The sequence below is a fragment of the Ascaphus truei genome, chromosome 5 (genome assembly GCF_040206685.1).
Source record: "Ascaphus truei isolate aAscTru1 chromosome 5, aAscTru1.hap1, whole genome shotgun sequence".
NCBI lineage: Eukaryota > Metazoa > Chordata > Amphibia > Anura > Ascaphidae > Ascaphus > Ascaphus truei.
The window spans coordinates 23,381,521-23,403,746 of record NC_134487.1 but is presented as its reverse complement, the minus strand read 5'-3'; the positions used below and the strand labels follow the sequence as shown (position 1 = coordinate 23,403,746).

General features: G+C 40.2%; 1 protein-coding gene across 3 annotated transcripts in view; it reads left to right on the top strand.

Annotated features, from left to right (window-relative positions):
* USP6NL (USP6 N-terminal like) overlaps positions 1-22,226 on the top strand; it is a 159,671-nt gene that overhangs the window by 12,335 nt on the left and 125,110 nt on the right. Inside the window, exon 1 of one of the 3 annotated variants that reach the window (XM_075599470.1) lies at positions 15,299-15,529. The exons of the other annotated variants lie outside the window; for them this stretch is intronic. Within the exon in view, the coding sequence (XP_075455585.1) occupies positions 15,457-15,529 (73 nt within the window). The 5' untranslated portion in view covers positions 15,299-15,456. Of the gene's footprint in view, positions 1-15,298; positions 15,530-22,226 lie in introns of those variants that run through there. 3 annotated transcript variants of the gene reach the window in all.

The window sequence follows — 22,226 nt, the reverse complement described above, 5'->3', positions numbered from 1 at the left end:
ATGCAGTATTTGTAGTAAGGTTTCTTATGTGCATTAATTGCACTGGATTGTATTGAAACGTCATATAACTGCTGCAGCTGGACAATTTATATAGTATCGTTTCCCCCCCCATACTTGTCAAAAAGGTAAATATGGAATAAAGAAAAAATTGCTTGTGTTTGCGCTGGTAAATTGGACACACACAGAAACCGGCTTGGGAGAGCTATGTGCACACATTGCACCCGTATAGCAGGTACTTTCTGCGGGCACAGAACCCGGTGCTTTTAATTCTCCATCTTCTGAGTTTTTTTTTATATTGGGCTGAAATGAAAGTATAAAGTTAAGATCTCAGTCCGTAATGATATCTCTACTACGTATCTTATTTATAGTTTTTTTTTTTGTTTTTGTTTTTTTAAGCCTATTGTCTTATTTTATTCTTTTGTCAACCTGTGTTCATTATTTTCTTCCATTTTTTTTTCTGCCTAAATAGATGCATATGCATTGAAATAGTTTGCTTCTCTAAGCCCAATTTTAAATGCTCCTAAAATTTCCTAGCAATCATATTGCACTTAAAAGGTATACTGTACTATACTTTTTCATGTTAAAGACGTTTAAGTGAAAGTAGTGATTTTGTGATAGGGGGGGGGGCGGGGGGATCATTCAACATTCATCTGTCACTTGTTATTACCGGGTGAATAATTGATACTTTGTTGCTGTTTCACGGACTGTGTGTTCTGCTTCTGCATATTCTCAGAAAGACATGCAAAAGGGTAAGGTCAGGGTAGGCTTGTGGGGAACATTTCAGTTTACACAAGATCACACCGGAGGCTGTTTCCTAGCCAGCTTAGAACTCAATAAGGAACTTTCATGCAGTTTTCCAACCACTGCTTCCATGTGTAAATGAATGCTGTTTGACAGTGGTACAAAAGCTCCAGTATATATCACATTTATTTATGCTGCCTGTTAGAATAAAACGCCTATTGGAAAAATCTGTCTATGGAGATGCAAAAGGTAGGCTGCCTAACTTGCAGTCACCTATGGAGTGTGATACTTTAAAAACATTTTTTTAATTGTGTTGCTTCCCCAGGCTTTTCAAGCCCCAAACTTCAAATAATTTCGATAAATTAAAGCACTTTTGATACTTCGTAGCCTCCCACAAAAGATTGCAGGACGGTAAAGCTCATTCAGAGGCCACACCTTTTTCTTCATGAGTTCATTGGAATGCCAATGTCACAAAATGGGCATAGCCTGTGCTGAGAAGGAACTGCATACATAGTGTCAGTACCAGCTAGAAGCAAAGGAACGTTTAGCAGTGATATGCTTATGGCATTACATCTAGATCATTGACACATTAAAACAAGTTCAGATAATAGAAATACTGGCAATTTTATATATATTTATTTTTTTCCTGTAGGTTTTAATTTTCCTACTGTAACCCGATGCTTTGGTATCTTTTTCCATTTATAAAATAAAGAATGATGGAATACCCGTTGAAAGGGGGGGGGGGGAGGGGGGAAGTAGAATTTGCACTTAAAGTCTGATGTAAAGCTCTTTAAGGAAATCCATTATATGGGTAAGTTGCTTAATTTTTTGAGTGCCCATATGCTTAATTAATGTCACAAGGGACCAGCACACTGATGTTCATATGGCATTTGATGAACGTTCTTCCAGATGTGCTTGTAGCGAGGGCTGATAGCAGGCTTTGATCAGATCATTGATTGGGAGGTCGGAGCCAGGTGTTTTTGCTGCATTAGAGATCAGATGGCCCCAGGGTCAGGATGTCCCTGTCTTTCTGTTCTAGCAGCTGTTTGTTCGCTAAAAGGGGTCAGTCTGTAACAAATCTACATATTCTAGCAGTGAACCGATAACGAATGTTGAAGCAGGAAATACCAAAGCAGGAATGATTTGCATTTGGGAAAGTGTGCAACTAAAACCGGAGAAAAGTAATAGGAATAACATAAATTAGTGGTGGATTTTAGTTCTGTAACCTAGTTCTGTTGGTTGCACTAAACGTTTCAGTGTGGAAGGGATTCTTCCCAACTCCCCTGAAGCGCAGCGACATTTAAAGATATATATATAGTTTTTTTACTATAGAAAATAAGCAAACGCGGAACTCCATTGCAATAAACTTTAAAACCTGGGACCCGACGAAGGACCCGGAGAGGTTGGAAAGCTTGTAACATATCAACTAACTTGTTGGTGCAATAAAAGGTATCATACCCCCTAATCCCGCTCCTTCCTTTGTTACTGGCATATTTAACCGCCTCTGCCAGACGGTCTGCGCTTAAGCACTGTGGAGATATATAGTGAGCACCACATGGGTGCTGAATACAGCACAAATAGACCTGTAAATAATTAAATAGGAAGGGATAGTTAAGCGGTTTAAATTAGCGAGCAGCAAAGCCTGATGCAGTTGTTTTTTTTTGCCGTTCTTAGGTGGATACATTGTGTATAGAAATGTGATTCTGTCTATTTTTTTTTTGTCATTGGAAGATATAAATGCATTCCTGTATTCATTTCTTGGAAGAGCCAATAGACAGTAATGCACTGTATTTGAAAGGCTTTTCAGATAGCCTCCGAAGTCAAGCCATTCTTTATATTATGTCTGAAGATTAAAAGATTCCTGCCCATTGAATTTGTGCTGCTTGAATATTTGAATTGGAAGTTTGAATGAAATGGTTCGTGTGTCTGACAGATAGCAGCATACTGTCAGTCTATAAGCCTTCTAAACCCCTCCTTTCATTTTGTGGAAAAAAAAACTGGGTTTCTCCTTTAAATGTGCAATCTGCACTAAAACAGGGTTTCAAAGAAGACATTTAAAACCAGAGACAGAACATAAAACACAGACAGAGCTCAGTTTTAGCACATCCAGTGAAACTCATACACAGTACAGTGCCTAAATATATATGTATAAATATCTATTAAGTAAAATGGTCTTTTAGTCAATGAGAGCTTGTTAGGTGTCCAGTATGTTTCAAAGAAGACAGTAATTTATATTCAGAAACATCTTGTTTTTTTTGTATATTGTTGTACATGTGCCTTGAAACCTAAACATACTTGCCATGTTCCCAAACAATTCTGAATATTAAAAGCAAGTAATTGATGTTTTTAAATGACAAAAAAGTCACTGTACAGATCATGACAATGTTTATTAAAACGTGGCACAAATGTGTTTTGAAACCAGAGGGATTGCAACAGCCTGTATGTTATGTTTGTGTGGGTGTTAGGTCTCATGGGCAATATATCGGTGGTTTTAACAATTGTTGAAGATGCAAAGATGCACATTTTATAGTTTGCTGCTCCCTCTCAGTGGAAGATTTCATGTGCAATGTTGTGACTGCTGTACAGCCCAGAACTGCTATCTGCTCTGACCATGTGATGAACTGTAATCCCAACCCAGTGTGTTGCTACACAATGGTACATCTGGCAACAGGGAAAGGTCAAAGTATCGACTTTTATAGCCACAACAAGACCTGCTGAGTTTTAGAGTGATTATATACATTGGATGTGTCCTATGCAGCATTGATTCCCATTATAGTAAGAGTGGTCCCAGAATACGATCTGCACCAGATTACCAGATTGGTTCATTACCAGAGGTTTGAGCAGTGCTAGCTGTGCTCCCTACTGGCATAGGAGGCATTCATTGTGAATAGAAGAATGAATAGATCCTGTTCTTGATCAGGATTGCATACTGTACATGGTCATCTCATACATGGGTTTTCCCACTGACATTGAGCTTAAATGCAAAGGCTGTGCTGCTGTGACCGTGTTACAGAACATGAAAGGCAGGATACCAAGCCCCTCACACTTACATTTTTTGTTTAAGTAGTAATTTGACCAGCACTCGCAAGCAGTACGTTAAAATATGCTGTGTTATTTACGAGAAGACTTGTAGCAGTTTGGTTTTCCTGTGCTTCAAACTAAAACTAAACTTTATTTTGACGTTACGTTCTTGCTCTCCTTTTATATTTTTTTTTTTTGTTTTAAACCACAATTTGAAAAACCAGAAGGTGAATCCCTGTGCTTCTCCCATTGGGTTAACAATAAATGGGAAAATAAATATACATCGTGAAACCTAAGTCTGTAAGACAAAGGAGACTTTTGGTTACATCCTTTGATCAAATAATGTTAGGCCTGATAACCAACGTCAAGGTAAGTCTCAATAGCAGGTCCAACGTCAAGGTAAGTCTCAATAGCAGGTCCCTATGCTAAATGCATTCTAATGTTATGTGAAATATACTCGGATGGGGTTGATAAACTACTGTAAGTGTAAGCTTATGTAACTTAGTGTAGTTAAAAACTGGCATATACCAGTGAAGATGCTTACATGTATGCAAGTAAAGTGAGTTACAGGGACCTTACTGGGAGATTATATACCTTGAAAAAGGAGGAACTACCCTCCCACAATTAGGCAAGGTGTTTCATTCTCACTTTCTCCACCCCAACAGGCAGCACAGAGCTGGTGTCCAAGCAAAATACAAAGGATCTTATCAGAAAAAAATGTTTCTTCTCAGATTTTTGTTTCTTTGAGGTTTGCTGCTGTTGCCAAGTGAGAAGGGCGTGGCAGCCATATTTAGGTTAGGGGCTTTAGGAATAAATATAGTGTGTATATATAAAAACAACAACAAAAAAATAATCAATGAACTTAATTAGCAAGAAATGCCCAGCAGAAAACCCCCCTCCCACACAGTACACCCCCACCGCCCAACATCTGTACATATACACCCCCTGATGAACGGAAATGTTCAAAACGCGTAGCTTTCATAGTGCAGCTGATTTTTGATCAGTGCCTGACGGAGCCTTTCTGGAGACACGCCAGTCTCCTACACGCCGAGCCTCCGCGCTGAGCCACAACCCGGAAGTGCAGGATCGCGCCAAACGCCAAACCAGTCCCAGCGCGCTGATATTTAAGTTGGCGAATACCGCATTACTTTAGCGACTCGGCGTAAGGCACAGTGACCTGCGATCCACTGACATCACTTTACTTCATTGTAAGTTGCTACTTACTTTTTATTTCTGCTTAATATACAATCATACTTACCTCTGGTGCGCTCTGGGTTTGCTGCTTCACATTCACTTAACCGTTTGAGTGCCGCAGGGGCACGGCACCAGAGCGGCACAGCACGGTCATGTGACCGCAGCGGCCCTTAGCCCGGAAACGGAAGACTGGGTCCTCCATTTCCTTTCAGTTCAGATCGCGCTCCGTGGGAACGCGATCAAAGCTGGGGAAAAAAAGCACCCTGGGCAAAAAACCTCTATGCTGTGGGGGCCCAGGAGTGCCAGACCCCATGATGTGACTATCTCTTGGGGCACTCAAAGGGTTAAAGCAGCAGTTTTCCGCTCTGGGGGGACCCACCTTTGCCGAGATACTTTACCAGTGTAGTTGCTGGTATTTATTACTGGTTTGGCAAGGGGTTTTAAATCGTCGTCCAATAGGAACGTTGAGGCTTCTTTTTTTTCTTCTGCAGTTTGGACAGACATATTTCCCCTGGAGAGAGACTTAAACCTGGTCATTTAACCAGTATGTGTTTGGAGATCTGGGGTATCCCTGAAGCTGGAAGTAGCATGGTTCAGGTCTGGGGGACCCACTGGTTAGGAGGGGGTATAAAAGGAAATGAGGAATTAGATTGCAGTTAGACTTTAGCCCCATGTAAACTAATGGCAATGATATAAAGCACGGTGCAGGTATAATGGGATACGGGCTGAATGCCTAGTTTAGTGATAGGAATACTGCCTTTTAAGCAGGTGAAACTGGTTTGAATCCTTGTCTGCACTCCTGACCCTGGACATGTCCCTTTATTTCTCCTTATGCCTCAGACATCAAATTGACATTACCCAAGAGTTTCAGCTTACTAGCAGGCAGAAAGTGCCTAAAATCAGGCATGCGCAGAACAGCATGAAAAAGCTGTAGTAACTTCATACGAAAAATATCAGACTTGAAAGTCGACCCGGCAAGATAGAAACACTAAAGGGTAAAAATATAGACCATGGTGAACTGACCATAAAGTACATACAATTCATAAGGAGACACTAAATATAGCATCGACTAACTCCGTACATACCTCCTCTCTTACGTGTGTGTGTGTGTGTGTGTGTGTGTGTGTGTGTGTGTATGTATCTATATCATCTAATCTCTGCTCGCACAAAGTGATATGCCTATAATATGGCATTCGTGGTGCACGGTAAAGCGAGAGAGGTATAGGTCAAAATAAATCACCAGAGTGATCTAGTATACCAGCACCGCACAGCAGTTGGAAAAGAAGGGTAATTTATTGGTCCAGAATGCAGACTGAAGCCCAAGCTGTATTCTGGACCAATAAATTACCCTTATTTTCCAACTGCTGTGCTGGTATTGATCACTGGGGTGATTTATTTTGATTATGTCATTTCAATTTATTGTAACTTTAGACATCTTGGTACAGTATTTGGGATAGCATCTTTTTACCCTTTATATGTAATATAAAGTACTAATAACCTTTATCAACTGCTACTTAACATTCTAATTTCGAATGTTTGGGTTTTTAGAGGCCGTTCTGTTATATTCAGGTAAACTAACACCGCAGAGCTAAAAACTGTTCCGCGTCCATTATAATACATATTAACGACCTTTCTAGTCCCCAAGTAATGTACAGGTTAGCTTTGTCCCCCAGACATTTTAGTGCTGTCCTCTTCCAAAATAAATATTGCAATAATCTTCCATGTGAGGCACCCAAGGATGAAGCTGTCACTTTCTGGGAAATATCAGTATAATAGAGGAGTACACAGACCTTTTGTTAGAGGCAAAGTACTCCTTGAGAAAGGGCTGCAGAGCCTGAAACGCGTGGGAGGAATTTGTCCTTGTGTGTTAGTTTGTTTTTTGTTTTTTATTATGCGATTCATTAAACTTTTTTTTTTGTTTTCCATACCTGGTGAGTTGATTGGTGCTTTTTTCTTTGGATCCTGCTGTTCAACCAATTTTTCTCATTTACAAAGTACCAGATCTGTATGACCTTTGGCAACTCGTCTGTCTCCCTTCATAATACTAAAATATTAACATTAATTTGTACGCTCTGAGCATGACTTGGTGCCTCATGTATCTAAGTGTAACAGAAAAATTGCTATACATCTGTGTATGAATAATTTTATCTATAGACCACCAACAATATGTGAAGCATTATATAGTAATAGACTTGATGTCTATACAGCTGGAGACTTTATTTTACCAATATTATTTTTAATCAACGATTGCTATGACTCAGAGTTAAATGATCTTTGAGAAGTGTTTTTCCCTTATTAATTGCATTACTCACCTGTTCTCGAATAGCTTTCTATTGCTGACACTAAATGGTGTTATGGGTGACAGTACTGATTTAGCAGAAGGTCTTGCATGCCTGTCTAGCATTTCCCATGCTGTTTTACAACCAGTTGATGGGCTCACAGACCGTTCTTTTTTCTCAGCAAAGTGTTTATTGTGTAACAATCTTGGGATAAAGACATTTTATTTTATGTCCGATTCGACAAGTTGGTAACCACCGTTCATACAAACTAATTCTAAACCATGTAGCCTTGCAAAGTAAGGGTTCAATCCTTAGGAGGCTGCTGTAATGTGTGGCACACCCCTGGGGGGTTAAGTGGAGTAGAGATGGGGTGTAGGATGTGATTTGGGCAGGGAAATCGGGGTTCCCTTAACTTTCCCTACACTCTAATAATAATAATAATAGCATGTTCTTGTATAGCGCTGCTAATTGTACGCAGCGCTTTACAGAGACATTTTGCAGGCACAGGTCCCTGCCCCGTAGAGCTTACAATCTATGTTTTTGGTGCCTGAGGCACAGGGAGATAAAGTGACTTGCCCAAGGAGCCGACACCGGGAATTGAACCAGGCTCCCCTGCAGCAATCTCAGTGTCAGTCAGTGTCTTTACTCACTGAGCCACCCCTTCTCTCTCTGTCCCTTTTACCACCTTTGTGCCCTCCTTCTTTTAAATATTTGCCTATTTTGCTCCCTATTATAATTCTTTCGCCCCGCACCAAAACTACAAAACCCAAGCAGATACCGTAGTCTCTTCCCTACAAAAGTACTCAAATAAACGTATGGAATTAACAATTCGCAGTCTTTGTTTTTTTTATTACTTTGTAAAGTATGAGAGTTAAAAAGATGTCCTAATAGTGCAGCTTTTCTAAGGATAAAAATGAACCAGTGATGTAATTAAGACATTATGGGCCATGTTTGCCAAGTGGTGCTAAGCTTTAACCTTCTTGCTCTCAAATACACTTTGTCCTGTTGAACTGAGTGGGCTATGTGTCTTATGGCACAACACCACTTATATAAATATGATCCTAAATCGTGGTGACATAGCACCACTTAGTAAATAGGACCCTAAATTGTGGTGGTTGCCAAAAATGACAGCTTTGACAGTTTAATAAATAACCCCATTGAAGTCTATCCTGCATTCAGAGATCTGAACTCTTCCGAAATGGTCTGATTTCAGATTTAAGCGTGTGTTTTGGGGTTTGGAATTTTCCTCTGGATCCGTTTCTGCTTCAGATACTGTACGAGCCTTTGTCACCCACAGCAGGTTGTGGGGAGTCTGAAAGTAAAGGTTACCTTGAAGTGGGCACAAATGGTGACGTATACAAAAACATTAATCACAGCAGTTCACAACGTGGCTGGCCGAGTTTTCCTATTTTGCCTACTATCTGTAGGATTTTAGACCATCGTTAAGTTCCACTATTTCTTTTCTCCTTTTTTCTAATCTGACTTTATAATTAAAAAAAAAAAAATGTTTTTATTTTCGTAGATGTTTCTGGAAACACTGCTGTCCATAGAGCAGGGGTGGCCAACTCAAGTCTTCAAGGGCAACCAGCAGGTCATGTTTTAAGGATATCTCTGCTTCAGCACAGCCACTGATTAGCCCTGCTTCAGCACAGGTGGCTCATCCTTAACCTGAACTGTTGGTGGCCCTTGAGGAGTGTGTTGGCCACTCCTGACGGTTTTCTTAGTAACTGGCTTTTGAGTTGCCTGAGGCTAACCCGCATACTCTGCATCGTTATCCACATTGCTTCTTAAACTTTCCCCAAACTCGAGAATGTCAAGATGGACCCGCATTGTGATAAGCTCCACATGGCAAATCTTGTCCATCGATGCCTCCATGTTAAGTTTTCCTTTCTACGTTGAAGCATTTGAAGCTGCGGAAACAGGAGCAGACTGACTTCTAATACTGCTCTGCGGTGTCACGCCTCTAAAACCAGCAAAAGAATGTGTGGGCACCGTAGACCTGACCTTGCACTGAACCTGTCTTAATGCAGCAATCCCCACCAAAATGTGTCTAGCTTACCAGAAGCAGGGGGGGACCCACTCGTGCCCAAGTGACAAGACCCCGCTGGGGTCACCAATAGAAAGCCTCGACTTCTCCCGGTGATGTTACAGCTTTCTATTTGCCAACAGATGCAAGTCTGACCCCCGTGGCTGTTTTCTGTCCACCGGGAGAGCATTTTTGTCCGGTCGACAAAACAATTTTGCTGCTCGAACCTGGGGGTCCCCAGACCTTGACGGCCCTTGTATCAGCTCCGGGTGCCCCCTTGGTTCAGGTAAGATAAATGAGAATAATTGTGAGCCGTGTGAATCTCTGCTTTATTGAAAGAACTAACATCTCCCACTGCACTGGCCTGATGTAGATTACCACAGGGCTTGTCCACATTTAAAATGAGAAGGGCCACAAGCTTATTGCCATGTAATTTTAGAGACATTGAAAGACTTAAATTATAGTTCAACATTTTGAAAGCATTTATACCACCTGTGACATATATATTTATATTATCTTAACTGACGAGTGTGTGTTAGTGTGAAAAAGTACCCTTTTTTCCTGCTAATTTCATACTAGTTGCTTAGGCAAGGGACTTCTGTATATAGTTCCAGTTTGTGTGAATGAATGGTTTCTGTGGTATTTTTGTTTCACCCATGGTAGTGAGCTTTGCCTTTATAAAGCATTGAGAATATGATTGGCCTTTGTATGTGTCCCGTGCACATTAATAATGCAGTGGTACTGTACATATCGCACCCATCTCCATAAACGTGCTGCAATGTGAAATCTCTGTTGCTACATCACTGCAGCATTGTTTGCTCCCTGGCTGAAGAAGTGGAGATTGCCCGTTCCTTGGCATTTGTCATTTTGATGACAGATTTTGAACCTAAACATGATGAGTTGTTTAACAAGCCTTTACTTGTCAAACCTGTGCTAAACAGGACAGGTGCTATTACACAGCTTTGTATTCTCCCTAAGATTCCCGCTGTGTGGCACATCTGCAGAATATTGTCCGATCTGTGTGTTGGGCTATTTTTTTTTGTTTTGGTTAAAGAATTCTTACACCTTGTATTAGAATTGTAGGTTGTGATACCTTTTAGCGGACCATTATTACAGTTCTTTATAGATGCTAGATAGATTGTAGTGTACAGGGCTTTCGAAACCTCATAGGTTTCTTCTTCACATGTGCTGTCCATTAGACCTCATATTGTACACACTGAATCATCAGGAGGAGGATATGGCAGCCATTATTTAAAAAAAGCAAACATTACAAGCGATGCATTCTGGAGGGCTGAGTTCTATAAAGGTAAGTTGTCGCTGTGCAGCGCATAGAGAAGTGCTTGAAGGTGAAGCTTTTCTATGGGTGGGATTGTCTAGGGACTATTTCTGTAGTTGCACATTACAGCGTGAATGTTTCCATGGTGGGGATTTGGCTTCCCAGCTGTAGTGCTTATGAAATAAACGGGGGAATGTCGTCATGGCCGGTGCTGTTCCCGGCACTGCTGGTGTTGCAGAAAGCGTTAAAGGGGTCAGTCCTGCCTACAACGAAAAGGGCATGTTCAATACCGTAGGTGAACAGAGACCCCCGAGAGAGAGAGAAACAAGTGTGGTACATGGACTTGGGTCTGTTTTTAATGTCTTTTGGTGATGAGATGGCCAGTCCCCCAAATGCTGTTCTTGCAAAGGGATTGAGTCCGCTGGTAGTTTTTAGTGTAGGTCAAATATTGGTAGATGATTGGATGTAGAACAAGGTGTTACATGTCAGAATACTTGCACGTTGTTGGATGTAGAACACGGTGTTACATGGCAGAATACTTGCACGTTATTGGATGTAGAACACGGTGTTACATGGCAGAATACTTGCACGTTATTGGATGTAGAACAAGGTTTTACATGGCAGAATACTTGCACGTTATTGGATGTAGAACACGGTGTTACATGGCAGAATACTTGCACGTTATTGGATGTAGAACACGGTGTTACATACATGGCAGAATACTTGCACGTGATTGGATGTAGAACACGGTGTTACATGGCAGAATACTTGCACGTTATTGGATGTAGAACACGGTGTTACATGGCAGAATACTTGCACGTTATTGGATGTAGAACAAGGTGTTACATGGCAGAATACTTGCACGTTATTGGATGTAGAACACGGTGTTACATGGCAGAATACTTGCACGTTATTGGATGTAGAACACCGTGTTACATGGCAGAATACTTGCACGTTATTGGATGTAGAACAAGGTGTTACATGGCAGAATACTTGCACGTTATTGGATGTAGAACACCGTGTTACATGGCAGAATACTTGCACGTTATTGGATGTAGAACACGGTGTTACATGGCAGAATACTTGCACGTTATTGGATGTAGAACAAGGTGTTACATGGCAGAATACTTGCACTTGATTGGATGTAGAACACGGTGTTACATGGCAGAATACTTGCATGTTATTGGATGTAGAACAAGGTGTTACATGGCAGAATACTTGCACTTGATTGGATGTAGAACACGGTGTTACATGGCAGAATACTTGCACGTTATTGGATGTAGAACAAGGTGTTACATGGCAGAATACTTGCACGTTATTGGATGTAGAACACGGTGTTACATGGCAGAATACTTGCACGTTATTGGATGTAGAACAAGGTGTTACATGGCAGAATACTTGCACGTTATTAGATGTAGAACACGGTGTTACATGGCAGAATATTTGCACTTGATTGGATGTAGAACACGGTGTTACATGGCAGAATACTTGCACTTGATTGGATGTAGAACAAGGTGTTACATGGCAGAATACTTGCACGTGATTGGATGTAGAACACGGTGTTACATACATGGCAGAATACTTACACGTTATTGGATGTAGAACAAGGTGTTACATGGCAGAATACTTGCACGTTATTGGATGTAGAACACGGTGTTACATGGCAGAATACTTGCACGTGATTGGATGTAGAACACGGAGTTACATACATGGCAGAATACTTGCACGTTATTGGATGTAGAACAAGGTGTTACATGGCAGAATACTTGCACGTTATTGAATGTAGAACACGGTGTTACATGGCAGAATACTTGCACGTTATTGGATGTAGAACACGGTGTTACATGGCAGAATACTTGCACGTTATTGGATGTAGAACAAGGTGTTACATGTCAGAATACTTGCACTTGATTGGATGTAGAACACGGTGTTACATGGCAGAATACTTGCACTTGATTGGATGTAGAACACGGTGTTACATGGCAGAATACTGCACTTGATTGGATTTAGAACACGGTGTTACATGGCAGAATACTTGCACGTTATTGGATATAGAACAAGGTGTTACATGGCAGAATACTTGCACGTTATTGGATGTAGAACACGGTGTTACATGGCAGAATACTTGCACGTTATTGGATGTAGAACACGGTGTTACATGGCAGAATACTTGCACTTGATTGGATGTAGAACAAGGTGTTACATGGCAGAATACTTGCACGTGATTGGATGTAGAACACGGTGTTACATGGCAGAATACTTGCACTTGATTGGATGTAGAACAAGGTGTTACATGGCAGAATTCTTGCACGTTATTGGATGTAGAACAAGGTGTTACATGGCAGAATACTTGCACGTTATTGGATGTAGAACACGGTGTTACATGGCAGAATACTTGCACGTTATTGGATGTAGAACAAGGTGTTACATGGCAGAATACTTGCACGTTATTGGATGTAGAACAAGGTGTTACATGGCAGAATACTTGCACGTTATTGGATGTAGAACACGGTGTTACATGGCAGAATACTTGCACGTTATTGGATGTAGAACAAGGTGTTACATGGCAGAATACTTGCACGTTATTGGATGTAGAACAAGGTGTTACATGTCAGAATACTTGCACTTGATTGGATGTAGAACACGGTGTTACATGGCAGAATTCTTGCACGTTATTGGATGTAGAACAAGGTGTTACATGGCAGAATACTTGCACCTTATTGGATGTAGAACACGGTGTTACATGGCAGAATACTTGCACTTGATTGGATGTAGAACACGGTGTTACATGGCAGAATACTTGCACGTTATTGGATGTAGAACAAGGTGTTACATGGCAGAATACTTGCACGTTATTGGATGTCGAACACGGTGTTACATGGCAGAATACTTGCACTTGATTGGATGTAGAACACGGTGTTACATGGCAGAATACTTGCACGTTATTGGATGTAGAACAAGGTGTCACATGGCAGAATACTTGCACGTTATTGGATGTAGAACACGGTGTTACATGGCAGAATACTTGCACGTTATTGGATGTAGAACAAGGTGTTACATGGCAGAATACTTGCACGTTATTGGATGTAGAACAAGGTGTTACATGGCAGAATACTTGCACTTGATTGGATGTAGAACACTGTGTTACATGGCAGAATACTTGCACGTTATTGGATGTAGAACAAGGTGTCACATGGCAGAATACTTGCACGTTATTGGATGTAGATCACTGTGTTACATGGCAGAAACTTGCACGTTATTGGATGTAGAACAAGGTGTTACATGGCAGAATACTTGCACTTGATTGGATGTAGAACACGGTGTTACATGGCAGAATACTTGCACGTTATTGGATGTAGAACACGGTGTTACATGGCAGAATACTGCACTTGATTGGATGTAGAACACGGTGTTACATGGCAGAATACTTGCACGTTATTGGATGTAGAACAAGGTGTCACATGGCAGAATACTTGCACGTTATTGGATGTAGAACAAGGTGTCACATGGCAGAATACTTGCACGTTATTGGATGTAGAACACGGTGTTACATGGCAGAATACTTGCACGCTATTGGATGTAGAACACGGTGTTACATGGCAGAATACTTGCACGTGATTGGATGTAGAACACGGTGTTACATACATGGCAGAATACTTGCACGTTATTGGATGTAGAACACTGTGTTACATGGCAGAAACTTGCACGTTATTGGATGTAGAACACGGTGTTACATGGCAGAATACTTGCACGTTATTGGATGTAGAACACGGTGTTACATGTCAGAATACTTGCACTTGATTGGATGTAGAACACGGTGTTACATGGCAGAATACTTGCGCTTGATTGGATGTAGAACACGGTGTTACATGGCAGAATGCTTGCAGTTTATTGCAACTCCAGTAAAGGTTGCCAAATGGAAACTGATAATTTTAGTGACTTCTAGATGTGAATGCTTTAAGGCAGGGGTGGCTAACTCCAGTCCTCAAGGGCCACCAACAAGTCGGGTTTGAAGAATATCCCTGCTTCAGCACAGGTGGCTCAGCCGTTGACTGAGCCACTGATAGAGCCACCTGTGTGGAAGCAGAGAGATCCTTAAAACCTTACCTGTTGGTGGCCCTTGAGGACTGGAGTTGGCCACCCCTGCTTCAAGGTGTTGCTGGCACTTACTACAGGTTTCTTGAAGGTACGTGTTCTGCTGTTGATGCCTCTTGTGGAGAGGAGTGGGCCGTAATCAATGCTGCTGGATAAGTATTCTGGTCACGTAATGGGATGTCAGAGGTGCACTATGATGAGAGTGCGAGGAAGCGCTCTGGGGCTGCCCGTAGCATCGGAAGTGTGAGCTTCCGGAGACTTTCTGGGCGGCAGATGCTGAACACAACACATTCAAACCATCCTTACTCTGTGACAAACTTTTCTCATTGTGGATTGTGCTGCCTCTGCTTCTCCCGGAGACATTTCTTAAATTGTGGAAGAACACTGGGCTGGAATATTTAGTTGCCTGTTTCTAAGGAGATTTGGTGGCAGTGAGTTTGATCTGGAAATATCCCTTGCTATTGTGTATAATGTGAATGCAAAAGGAGGTAATAGGAAAATAAAAGTACCAATCGGCTGTAATTTGGGTAGAAATGTAGCTTTTTTTTGCATATTTTAGTGTTGTATAGTATATATAGTTTATTTTACTGTTCACAGTAGTGTCTGCTCCAGCAGACGTGCCTATATATACTGGCTGCTGCTTTCCTGAAGGCTGCCTCAAAGCCTTCAAAAGAATGTAGGGAAGCATATCTGAGAAGGTGATATGAGCCTCCTTCTCCGCATTGCTCGAGCTCACAGAGGGGAGAATACAATGAGCTCCAGTGATGAAACCTGTTGGCTTTATGTATGAAGGAGCAGCTGGCATCTTGTCTTGTTAACTAGCGATGATTCAAGTCTTGCAGATTGTAAAAGAACTGGTCTCCCCATCAAGGCGTAGAGCAGCCACAGAGAAGAAAGGTAGGAGCCATCAAAAGTATTTAATCTTCAAATCCCTTTTTAAGCGGTCATCTTTCGGTTTGTTGTTGCAATGAATTGATCTTGTAGTGTTATCGTGCTGCAGTTTTGCATTGCTTATCGCTTCAGTTCCACATTAACCCCTTGCCTTTGCACAGCTGTGCGTTTTCATACAGCAAAGGGGAAATATTGTGGCATTTCCTTTAAAAAGGGGAGTGTATTTGCCATTCAGTCTCGTCTGTTATAATTAGGACTGACTTTATCTGATTTTCTTAAAGTTGTATTGGTGGTTTTTATTAAAAATAGGAAAATCCTCCTTTTCATAGCTTTTCTTTTTTTCATGTGTGTGTGTGTGCTCGCTCACACACAAGTCAGCACTCTTACTAACTAGACCAATATATTGCATATAAATGAGATTCTACAGCAATGTTGAGGGTCCCAATCATATATATATATATATATATATATATATATATATATATATGTGTGTAAAAACATATGTGAATAGTAGACATGTGCAATACAAATGTTTTATATGTATAATTGTGACTCCCTCCTTCCCCCAACCTTACTGTAGAATCACACGTGGTTAATATATTGGTCTAGTTGCTACGCTGACGTGTGTCTCTTTGTATGTATGTATGTATATATCCACGCACTTCAATCTCAAAAACGTGAATCAACGTTTCGGCTTTCTCTCTCTCTATATATCTATATCTCTAAATGTGGGCAAAGATGTATTTTACATTGTCTTGAGGGGATAGGAAGGAAATGATTGGCCAAGCATAATAAATGAACTCTTCTATGATCTGAATCTTACACGTGTAAACAGAATATAAGCAGCATTTGCTGGCACATCAGAATTCACTCTTGGTGCGCAAGGTCTGTGCAGTGTCTGCCACTGAAATAGTTAACCACCTTTTGCTGCCTCATGTTTTGGAAACCAATGCAAAGTAATTAATATTTCCTGACTCCATAATTACAACCTGTTTAAATGGTGAACCCTCCTGAACATGGATGTCCTTACCTACCGTATGTGGTTAGAGTGACGTGATAATATAATAAGATGTACTTCTAGCAGGGTTTGTTATTTTTTGCAATATGCGTTGTGTTGTGGAATATGTTGGTGATTTTATAGATAAACAGTAACAAATCTTAAATTAGAAGGTAAGTTTGCACTTTGGAATCTTGATATAACGTGTTTTGGTGCATTTAGGATAAAAGATACAAATACATTAATTCACTTCCCTTGAAATGCAGAATACAATATGTTGGATCCTGGAGGTTAAATGAAAGTATTAATTAATCACGTTCTTCTCCAAAGACTCTGTTTACTTTCCCTTTTCACCTGGACCAAATAATAGCTTTTTGTGGAGTTGTCCAGAAGCGCGGTTTTGGAGAAATGTTGATAAATGAGCATTTATTTTGTGGCATCTCCTAAAATGTCTCCCATTGTGATTTTTGTTTTGCAAGTCCTCCATTTTCACTGCAACTTGGACATTGTTGTCACATTCATTCCTCTGGTTTGGCTGTTAACACACTTCTGTATTTAATGCGTTTTCTGTGATGCTTGTTACCTTAATTTGCCAATGATATAACATATCAAATGACGCAAGGGACGTGTTTTACGTGACTGTTTCAAACTCTCCTTGTTCAGCAGCGTTACATACCCGTTAGTCAGTGAAAGGGTTAACCAAGTCTGTACAAATCCGCTGTACATATTACAGGGGAACAAAACATGTTAAACAGACATGACATTTGTGTGATAAAACGAAGCCAGTAAAACATGGCAGAAGTTGTGTGTTGCCGGCTGTAATATACATGGAGCTCACAGCAGACTGTATACTACATGGCTTTCTTACAGATGTAACCTTTCGAGCAAAAGGATACATGAATTTTTCTTTAGGTGCTTTTATGCTTAAAGTTAATATAAATATCTCACCTGACAGTAATGCGATCTCCCCAGGGAGCACCCTCAGGGGCTTCTCTGAAGAAACGATGCGCATCTTCTGTATGAGGTGATGTGGCATAATAACAGGTGTTAATTAAACGCACACGCTCTCACTCAGGCCCTTGCGCTACAAACTGTGATTGCGCCGATGCAGTTTATAGTATAAGGGCCGCAGTCTGCTGAGAAGTGCTATAATGCACGGTTAACAATATAACCATCATTTAAGTGGATACGTTAATAAAAATAATGTTTTTAACGTAACTAAACTGTTTTCACATTTATTTCTAAATTGTGTTCCAAGCCACGCGTGATTTTCAACAGGGGTTCCGCGGGCGTACCTAAAGGGTTCCCTGCAATATTCAGGTAATATGAAAATTGTTTCAAATGCAGAAGAATATACAATGCATCTGATCTCAGACGCGCTATTAGAGAGGGTTGGGGTTCCTTACAATGCATCTGATCTCAGACGTGCTATTAGAGAGGGTTGGGGTTCCTTACAATGCATCTGATCTCAGACGTGCTATTAGAGAGGTCGGGGTTTCTTACAATGCAATGGTTGGGGTTTTGCACAATTTGTTCATAGGGTTTCTTAAGCAAAATAAGTTGGAAAACATTGGTGTAGACATATACACGTACAACAATCTGGTCACAATGAGAAGTTTGCCCTGTTCTAGATTTGGTCTGATAATGTTAGTTTTTGTTTAACCGTTTGGTTGTCAAATGGACAAGCAATGCAATTGTGAAAAATTCAAAGTAAAGTTTATTTTTTAAAAAATTTTTTAAGAAGAAGAATATAAGATTTTATTGAAGTTTTCAGTAAGTTAAACGCGAAGATAACAAAATGATACCTGCAAGTTTAAAATAATGTTTCTTGAAACAATCCAATGTCGCCCGATATAATGTTTTACTTTTTACACTTGCATATTTATAAGACCATATATAATTAAATATATACATACTTATAAATCTTAAGAGTACAATAATGAAAAAAATTAAGACATGTAACATAACATAAAATATTATGAAATGGAATGTGTAAATTGAAAGGGTTAATTCTGAATGAAATTTAGAAATGTGTTCTGATTATTTGAAAAAAAAAATCATGATGTGGTTTACTTTTTAAAGATCAGACATGGCAGTTGTCAACCCAATATCTTAGAACTATTTTACCTTATTTTCTGGTGTGTCCTGCTTCACTGAACATGTTTGTTTTATAAGCTAATTCATCAACCTAGTTTAACAGATGTGCTGTTTTGGAATGACATGTAATATTGAATAGCATGTTGATGCATAGTTTTCATTGTAAGACACCTTGTTGCATTGCCGACCACGTGATTGCTTGTGTGGCGGCCCCATGGTTGCGACCCAGCGCCTTCAAAGCCATGAATGATCCCTTAAGGTCACATTCAGCACTTGGGGAGAGCAGTAAATGCACCAATAAAAATAAATAAAATATTTTGGGTTAATCTTTTATGCATTTGCCTAATTTCTATCATGTTATGTTAAGAACATTGCAGAATTGTAGGGTGAGGGTCACTTCAGAACTGGGCTAGAAGCCTTTATTTGTATCAGACAAATATTTGGCAAACTGACAGCAGTAGTCTTTAAGTGTCATCAAAATTGTGCGCGCGACACATCTTCAGTGGTAGGGCACCACAGACCGTGTCAGCTGGATTGTACAGTTCTGTGAAAAAGAAAGCTTTGAATTCTAAGGTTTTGCATATCAGGACATAATAACAATCATCTGCTCCTTAGCAGGTCTTAAAATTGGTTAAATACAACCTCAGATAAAGAACAACACATGACATATTACACTGTCATGATTTATTTAACAAAAATAAAGCCAAAATGGAGAAGCTATGTGTGAAAAACTAAGTACACCCTTACTGCTTCCATATGAATTAAGATGCCAAGTAGCAGACAGGTGCTGCTAATCAAATGCCCGTGATTAATTGATCATCAGCAAGTGTGACCACCTCTATAAAAGCTGAAGTTTTAGCAGTTTGCTGGTCTGGTGCTTTCAGGTGTGTGTTAACACAAGGCCAAGGAGGAAAGACATCAGCAATGATCTTAGAGAAGCAATTGTTGCTGCCCATCAATCTGGGAAGGGTTATAAGGCTATTTCCAAACAATTTTTAAAGTCCATTATTCTACAGTGAGAAAGATTATTCAATAGTGGAAAACATTCAAGACAGTTGCCAATCTTCCCAGGAGTGGACGTCCCAGCAAATTCACCCCAAGGTCAGACCGTGCAATGCTCAGAGAAATTGCAAAAAACCCAAGAATTACATCTCAGACTCTACAGGCCTCAGTTATCATGTTGAATGTTAAAGTTCATGACGGTACCTGTATGGTTTGTTTGGAAGGGTTGTCAGGAGAAAGCCTCTTCTCTCTAAAAAGAATATGGCAGCACGGCTTAGGTTTGCAAAGTTGCATCTGAACAAACCACAAGACTTCTGGAACAATGTCCTTTGGACAAAAGAGACCAATGTTGAGATATTTGGCCATAGTGCACAGCGCCACGTTTGGCGAAAAACGTTGTAAAGAGTGGGCCATAATTCCTCCACAACGATGTGAGAGACTGATAGTCATACAGAAAACGATTACTTCAAGTTATTGCTGCTAAAGGTAGTTCTACAAGCTATTGAATCATAAGGTATACTTAGTTTTTCACACATGGCTTCTCCATTTTGGCTTTATTTTTGTTAAATAAAACAGGACACGGTGTAATATGTCATATGTTGTTGTTCATCTGAGGTTGTATTTACCTAATTTTAAGACCTGCTATGGAACAGATGATTATTATGTTCTGATATGTAAAACCATAGAATTTAAAGAGGGTGTACTTTCTTTTTCACACAACTGTTTATATCATCGTTGTAGAGGTAAAAGTAATTAACTACTTTGAGTACTGCGGAAAAGGCGATCAAATGTTGTTTTTCACGGGACAAATTCTGTATTTAAAAAGGAAGGTATTTTGATATAAGTTCTGAAGAATAGATGTCTTTAATGAATCAATAGAATTTTTCTTCTTTACCAAGCCTTCTTTCATGAAAAAAGGTAAAAATGCATTTAATGAGTTTTACCTCTATGACCACTATATGTATATGCGTTTTTTGTGGATACATAGGTCCTTTTGCTGGTGCCAAGTGCAACCACCATAGTTGGGCATCGTTCCATGAGGCAGATTACCTTTTTGGTATTAATAGGACATTGTACAGTGATTGGTGTACTGTCGCAGCATTAATTCTCTATTTTCAGTACTCAAGATCTCTCCACATATTCTTTTTTTCAACGTTTATTTATACAGTTTGCTTGCATCACACAAAACTATAACTTCTCTGCTGCCAGCATCGATTGGGTTAAGATGGCCAACGGTCATTGAGCCAACTAGCAAGAACATTTCTTGAAAATGTACAGGTGTTTGGAACACGCATTCCACTGCGCATCCAAGCAACATGTTCATTATTGATGGGCTTACTGGCAATTACGCTGCTAGTGGATGATTTAAACAGGCTTTATCCCTGGATTATTGGAGGTGGAATTATTTTTCTTTCTTTTTTTTTTGGTCCGGTATTTCGGCACCCTATTTTTATTTTGCATCACACCCCCGATGGCTACGCCACAATCTTATATGCACACAGCCATAGCCTCTCCGACCTTGAACACATATTTCAGTCTGACTTTTTGAGACTCAACTGGATTTCCCAAAACTGTTTTTAAACACTGACAAGACTGTAACAATGGTATTTGGGACCAAGACTAAATTTTTCAAGCTTCCAGTGACTGAGCACCAGATCAGAACCAATGCTAACGCCACCCTAACTCATGTTACTAGTTTTAAATACCTGGGCATATGGTTTGACTCCCACTTAACATTCGGAATGCACATTGTACGCTGACATCCAAAACCTATGCCAAACTAGGGGTACTTTATAGGAACACATCCTCCCTAAGTCTCCTGGTCAGAAAGCGTATTGCACAGCAGATGCTAATGCCAGTTATCGACTATGGAGACATAGTATATGGCTTGGCACCCCAAACCCACCTTGGCAAACTTGACACCCTCTACAATTCAATATGCCGTTTTGTTCTCCAATGCAACTACAACACACATCACTGCAAAATGCTCAAAGAACTAGATTGGTCATCACTTGAGCCTAGGCGCAAAGTTCACCTTTCCTGTTTTGCCTTCAAATACTTTCTGGGCAAGCTACCCATCTATCTGAACAAGCTCCTCACCCCTACCACATGCAGCACTTATCTGAGATCTGACTCCAAAAGACTGTTCATGGTCCCAATGCTCAACAAAGTATCCGGCCGTTCCTCCCCCTCTTACCGTGCACCCCAAAACTGGAACAACCTACCGGAGACTCTCACAGCCGCCACCAGTTTAAGTTCTTTAAAAACTAAGGCTGTGTCACATTTGAATCTGGTCTGTAACTGTTACATACGCCTATAACATATATTTTCTTTAACTGTGCATTCAATGTCTTGTATATAATGTATTCCCTGTTCACTTATGTAACTATTTGTAACCATGTATTATTTGTCACCTTAACTCTGTGTCCAGGACATACATGAAAACGAGAGGTAGCTCTCAATGTATTACTTCCTGGTAAAATATTTTTATTAATAAATAACAAATGCAAGTAGATATCGCTTGGTAGTAACGCAATAAAGAAGAAATGCTATTCATCCGTATAGAACACACAAAATGATTGTTAGAGGGTTGCATCAACAAAGTTG